The sequence below is a fragment of the Propithecus coquereli genome, unplaced genomic scaffold (genome assembly GCF_000956105.1).
Source record: "Propithecus coquereli isolate 6110/MARCELLA unplaced genomic scaffold, Pcoq_1.0 Scaffold285, whole genome shotgun sequence".
In the NCBI taxonomy this organism is placed as follows: domain Eukaryota; kingdom Metazoa; phylum Chordata; class Mammalia; order Primates; family Indriidae; genus Propithecus; species Propithecus coquereli.
The window spans coordinates 2,961,694-2,968,476 of record NW_012148452.1 but is presented as its reverse complement, the minus strand read 5'-3'; the positions used below and the strand labels follow the sequence as shown (position 1 = coordinate 2,968,476).

At 51.9% G+C, this 6,783-nt stretch overlaps 1 protein-coding gene across 1 annotated transcript in view; it reads left to right on the top strand.

Annotated features, from left to right (window-relative positions):
• Positions 1 to 1,233: 1,233 nt before the first annotated feature.
• The window catches only part of LPO (lactoperoxidase), a 15,006-nt gene continuing 9,456 nt past the window's right edge, over positions 1,234 to 6,783 (top strand). The window contains 6 exon segments of the mRNA XM_012648414.1: positions 1,234 to 1,380; positions 1,383 to 1,406; positions 2,991 to 3,081; positions 3,446 to 3,572; positions 4,326 to 4,532; positions 5,816 to 6,140. Of these exon segments, the coding sequence (XP_012503868.1) occupies positions 1,260 to 1,380; positions 1,383 to 1,406; positions 2,991 to 3,081; positions 3,446 to 3,572; positions 4,326 to 4,532; positions 5,816 to 6,140 (895 nt within the window). The 5' untranslated portion in view covers positions 1,234 to 1,259.

Sequence of the window (6,783 nt, the reverse complement as noted above, 5' to 3'; positions counted from 1 at the left end):
GTCTAGGCCAGCCCTGACAAGCCAGTGAGCCAGAGCAATTGTAAAACTCACCTTTCTACCCCTCTCCAAGTATGTGGCATGTAGGAGCAATAGCCCACAACTCCCAACACCTTCAGCCTGGAGGTTACCTGGAAGTAGACATCTAACCTAATGCTGGAAGGACTTTCTTCCAGATGGCCTAATATTTCCTTGGGTCATGCATTCCAGAGTCTCCAAAAGCCTCTAGGTAAAAGTTCTTCATTCAGCCTACTTAGGTCAGGGTCACTAGAAGCAGAACCCGAGACCTGGATGTACGTGCAGGTGGCTTATTAGGGGCGTGCTCTCAGGGAAGCTGAAATGGAGTGAAGGAATGGGAGGTTGGAAGGCAGTAGGCCTGGTGAGTCCTTGCACCTGCCCTGGGCACCCGCGTAGTCCTCTCGTGCTTTAGAGTTAATGGCCTGGTACGTAGTGAAAAGCCAGGCACGACAGCCAGCGAACTGTACCCAGAAATCAGGGTTGTCTTTTGTGAAAATTTCAGCCACTTTCAATATTTATGAGTCTTAGAGCCACAGAGATCATCTCATAGAGCCTCTTCATCTCACACATAAGGAAACTGAGGCACAGTGAGGGGGTAGAGGTTTCTTAAGGAGAGACTTTTCTTTCCACCTTGCCCTTGGTCATCTATGTGTTGTCACAAACTTCTCAGTAGAAGGGTTTTTGTTTTCTCATTGTACACATGGGAAATTAATAGGCTGGGTGCTTCGGGCCACATCTGAACAAACTCGATGCTAGCTGTAGGGCAGATGCAGTGAAGGATGTTGTCATGGGCTGCCTGGAGGCCCACGCACCTCCTATCCCTAGAATTCTCCTCCACAGGGCTTGATGACATGCCAGCTACATGCCAGGGGTTCCTCAAGTCTGAATCAGTCACTCCCGGGGCCTGTGTGTGTTTTCGAGGCTCCTTAGTTCCAGCCCAGCTGCAACCCCCTGACTGGAACCAGAAACTCCTCTTTTCACGTCCTTCCACCTGCCTTGCCTCAGCACCAGACCTGACAACGCTCAGTGGCCACTGTAGCCTCCTCCTCCCAGAGGAGCATTTCCAGAGGCACTAGCGGAGAAATGAAGAAAAGGTCCTGGGAGCACAGAAGTGTCTGTGTCCTGTGTGCTTCCCACGTCCCCTGTACACACACCACCTCCTGCCCCTCCACTGGGCCCCCAGCCCCCTCCTACGGCGCCAGGCTGTGATCTCCACCCCTCTCCACCACAAGCTGAAGGCTGCCATGAGCTCTGAGACGCCCACCAGCCGACAGCTGTCAGAGTACCTCAAGCACGCCAAAGGCCGGACACGCACAGCCATCCGCAACGGGCAGGTGTGGGAGGAGTCCCTAAAGAGACTGAGGCAGAGGCGTCCTTGACCAACGTCACAGGTACAGAAAACCCACTAGCCCCCCCCCCATGGCAGGAAGGGGCCGCCTCCCCACAGGACAGAGCAGAGGCCACCAGAGGCCGCACTCCCTGTCAGGAGCTATCTACTCAGAGAGGCACACGCAACTCTCCCGTCACAGAATCGTAGACCAGACTGGCAGAGCAACAAGGGGCTTAGAGGACAGCAGAGGCAGGAACTCCGACCTAGCAATGTCACATTGCCAACTACAAGTGAAGCGACATTGGTACTTTTTGTACAATACCATCTGTAAAGCCTGTGCCCAGAGGAAGTGCTAAAGTCAATAAACATGGGCTCCCTGTCCCAAACCACAGTGCCACCACTTCCTCTAATACAGGGGACATTTAAGCCACCGGTGTCAGGGGGATTTAGAAGGATTATGTCACAGGAGATGAGATTTCCATCTTGTTCTGGGTAACTTGTTGCTGAAACAATGAATTTAACTGATGGCTTGGTCATGACCTCCTCCACCCGTCCCCACCCCCAGCCAAATGTCACAGCTCATGGAGGGTCATGAGGAAGGGGTTTGGTCCTGACAGGAGGAAGAGGCTGCAGGTTCTCCCTGGAAAAACACCAATGGAGGGAGAATACCTGGCCCAGGACTTGGGAAAATTCCAAAATGCCAAAAGAAGGAAACTGGGACAAGGTGGGGAGAAGTAGGAAGCACTTTGGATTCTGAAATTCAAAAGGTGCTGAGGGTTGAACCACAGCCCCTGCCAACTTTCACAGATGCCCTCCGTCCCTCCCATACAGCCACATTTCCTAGTCTCCCTTTCATTGCAGACACCAGGATGGATGAGGGGCTACATTTGGAAATTGGCAGCTGTCTCCATTCTGTGCCCACATTGAACCCTCTGATGCCTAAGCCCCCCCTCTGTTACTCCTCCCACCACCCCCTGCCCCTCACTATAAAATTACCTGTCCCTGGGCACAGTGGCTCACGCTTGTAATCCTAGCACTCTGGGAGGCTGAGGCGGGAGGATTGCTTGAGCTCAGGAGTTTGAGGTTGCCATGAGCCAGGCTGACATCATGGCACTCTAGCCCGGCCAATAGAGCAAGATTCTGTATTAAAATATATATATACATACATATATATATGTATATGTATATATCTGTCCCCATCATCCTTCCTAGCTATATTCCTGCTTGCTTGATACGTTAGGTGTCAGTGAAGCTTTAGAAGAAAAGCAATCTTATCAAAATCATAGTAACATATGCTTAACTCCTCTGGGGTATTTTCATTCTAAAAGAAAGATTTGTAGATTCAAATGAATCTTGGGCTGAGAGACAAGGAATTACTAGCCGTGCTGGGGACATTCCCAGTTACTCACTATCTGTGTGGCCTGGGGCAGTCTTTTGAATGCTATGGTCTCAGTTTCTTCTCTGTAAAATGGGAGTAAAAAAATCTTACCTTAATGAGTTGTCGGGATTAAATGAGAAACCGCCTGAGAAACGCTCACCTAGAACATGGGATGTATTCCAAAGCACGTGTGCTGCCGTGTTTGGAGAAGGACACGCCTCTGAATGGAGAAGGAGCTCAGCCCCTTTGGGGTCTCTTCTGTTTCAGGCTCCAGCCTGGACCTGAGCTCGCTGTCTTGGGAGGTGAAATGCGACATGAGCAGCCCTTACCGCACCATTTCCGGGGACTGTAACAACAGGTGCTTGGGCAGGGGTGGGCGTGAGGGGCAGACCCTCGCTAACCACCCGGACTGGCACCCCCAACTTCCCCACCTTCGAAAGATCTCGCGTCTCCAGCGGTCCCAGTGAGCCCACAGTGTCTAACTGGAAGCGACACCTTTCCCCAGGGCAGAGGAGCTCCCCCCACCCCCGCCCTCAGGGGGTTGGGGCAGTTGAAACCCCTCATTTGACGCACGTCCTCTGCGTCCCCTTTTCCTCGGGCAGAGGCTCCCGGGGTTCCCGTGGCGTCCCGAGCAGTGGAACCGGGGCCAGGGGTGGCCCGGCGCGGCAGCGGGGCCCGAGCGGAGCGGCCGAGGCCGAGGGCGGTCTCCGCGGTTTCGGGAGGAGGCCCGCGCAGGGCGCCGCCAGCAGGGCCCCGGCGCGCTGGCTGCCCGCGGAGTACGAGGACGGGCTGTCCCTGCCCTTCGGGTGGACGCCGGGGAAGATGGGCAACGGCTTCCCTCTCCCGCTGGTGAGGGCGGGCCGGCTGGGGGCGAAGGATGGGAATCATAGGGGAAGGGATGCACTCCCCAAACACACGCGGAAAGGGAGAAGAAATAGGTGGGAGGGTGGAGGGATGCGCGGTGGAGTCGCTTCCCGAGAGAGATGATTTGCTCCCTGGCGACGCTCCCCAAAGTGCCACTAGACGGCGGCAGAGCTCCGAGCCCGAGCCCGAGCCCAGCCACGTGGTGGTCACGTCCCAGCCGCCAAAGGCCAGATACCCTGGGGTCTCCCAGGCAGATGGCCTCCCTGCCCCATCCTGCTCGCGCTTACCCCTGCCCCAGCCCCTGGAGTGCATCAGCTGTTGTTTGCCTGGAAGTCCTATCTGTTGGCCGCATCGGAGCTGGCAGCCCCTACCCGGAGCCCCTCTCCTGTTCCCGGACACCTGGCACCTCCGTGGCATACCCTTCGGAGGCAGCCTGTCTTTGTTTTTCCTCCCCATAATGGAAAGGGCACCGGCCTTGCAAGTCATCAAGTCATACAGACCTGGGTTCAGCCCCATCCCTGCCCTTTTGTAGCTGCAGGACCTTGGAGAACTGACGTCACCGCTCCAGGACTCAGTGTCGTCCTTTACAAGATGGGGTCATGCCATCCACCTCACAAGCTCCTCTTGGGGATTGAACGTACCTGTTACACCGTGGGCACTTAATAAACTGCAGTGGAATCTGAATCCTCAAAGCACTTTTTCCTCCAATCCACCCTCCCCTTCTCCCTCTACCCGTAGACCGAGGAGGTGTCCAACGAGATAGCCGGCTATCTGAATGAGAAGGATGTCCTGGACCAAAACAGGTCCCTGCTCTTCATGCAGTGGGGTCAAACTGTGGACCACGACCTGGACTTTGCCCCCGACACCGAGCTGGGGAGTAGTGAGTACTCCAAAGCCCAATGTGAGGAGTACTGTATCCAGGGAGGCAACTGTTTCCCCATCATGGCAGGCCCTGCAGCTGGACAGATGTCCCCAACAAGTCCCTTGCCCACCCTGATGTAGGAGACATTCCTAGCCCTTTAACTAGGATCTCTTGATAGATCTTGGATGCTGATTTCATAGCTTCCCAAGCCTCACACATCCATTCATTCACTCATCCATTTATTCAGTAAATAGACATTAACCGTCTAATCCGTGCCAGGCAGTACACTAAGCACCAGGGATACAAAAGTGAATACGATTCTGCTTCTGCTCTCAAGGACAAAGGGCCAGTGTGGGAAATGCACAAGTAACTACTAATGGCAAAACTGGAAAGCTCTGGGGAGCCTTGGTCAGCAGCAGTGGTAACACCTGGGGGCTTATTAGACATGCAAAATCTCAAGCCTCACCCCAGACGTTGGGAAATACATTCTGTTAATACATTTTACCAAAATTCCCGGGAGATTCATCTTACACACAGTAAAGGTTTTGAAACACTACTGTATGTCATTCTAAAGGATGACTTCAGCTCCCAGAAGGAGCTAAAACTTGAAAGAAACAAAATGAGCCGCAAGGATTTGTGGGAATTTCCTGCAGGAAGGGAGAGGACCTGGCAGTGGTGCACCTTTTCTTCCTATTCACGGGTTTTGCAGTTAGAGAGTAATTTATTCACTTAAACAACAAATCAAGGCCGTGTGCTGTGGTATAAAGACTATGAGCTGTGGAACGAAGCCAATCTAGATCCGAATCCCACACCTTCCCCTTCCAGCAGTTTGTAAGTTCTTAGGCAAGTCACTTAACTGTTCTGAGCCTCAGTTTCCTCACCTGTAAAATGGGACTGAATTGTCCACTTTACAGGGTTTTCTGAGGATAGAAGTGAGATAAAATATGCATAATGCCTGGCATATGGTAGGTCCAAAAATAAATAAATGGTAGCTTTATTAGTAGTAATTATTAACGGACCCTTTCCCATCTCATGTCCTGCTTTCCTGTGTAGGGATGTCAGGACTCCCTCCCCACTGAAAATTTAGAGTGCTCACTGTAAAGGACTGAACGATTGCCTTTTGCTCTTTTAGTCAGTAAATAGACATTAACCATCTAGTCCGTGCCAGGCAGGATATAGTGAACTTCAGGGTATTAAGGGCCCAGGGTGTGCAACATCAGCAGGAAGTGTCTAGGGTCAGTGTCTGGTCCCAGGGTCCCAGGAGGGTGCCATCAGCATCTTTGCATCCAGTCTTGCCCTGGGGAGAGGTCACCAGGGCCCAGCTATGCTGCCCCTGCCTGGTCACTTATGCCCAATCTCTCTGCAGTTCCCACGCAATGACCCCAAGGTGAGGACTCAAGGGAAGTGCATGCCTTTCTTCCGAGCCAGGTTTGAATGTCCCACTCCGCCCTACCAATCCTTGGCCCGAGAACAGATCAATGCTTTGACCTCCTTTCTGGATGCCAGCTTTGTGTACACCTCCGAGCCATACCTGGCCAGCTGCCTCCGCAACCTCAGCAGCCCCCTGGGCCTCATGGCCATCACCCAGGAGGTCTCAGACCATGGGTTACCCTACCTGCCCTTTGACAACAAGAAACCAAGGCCCTGCGAGTTCATCAACACCACTGCCCACGTGCCCTGCTTCCTGGCAGGTGGGTCTAGGCTGGGAGCAGAAGGGCCCAGGGACAAGGGGGTTACCCAGGGAGGCTTTACCACTGCTTCTTTCTCATCATCTTTCTGCAAAAATGCACACCAAACCACTGCTGACCCTGGCACTGGTCCAGGACTGGCAGAAGGGCCCAGATGTATAGAGAATCTAAGAACATGTGTTCACTGTAAAACAAAGTAAGGAAGTCCAGAAAAGCTCGAAGAAAATAAAAAGAAAATTCACACAATTCCACCACCCACCAAAAATCATTGTTAACAATTTTGGAATGCCTATCATTCCAGTATTTTTTCTACCACACATATAGCTCTACATTGTTTTACATGATTGGGGTCCTACTATAAATAATGCTCTATAACCTGATGCCTTCACTTAACATACTCCATGCCCTTAACTATTCTTCTACAACATGATTTTTAATGGCTGCCTGGTATTTCCTGACATATGTTACCGTACTTTATTTTCTCAACCCTATGTGGAGGCATTTAGTTATTTCTAGTTTTTCTGCATTGTATTGTTGTTGTTTAGGTAATGGTTATCTTTATTGATGAATCTTTGTTCTCATTTTTGATACATTTAAGATAATTTCCTAGAAGAGGAAGTTCTAGATTAAGAGGAACGTATATATA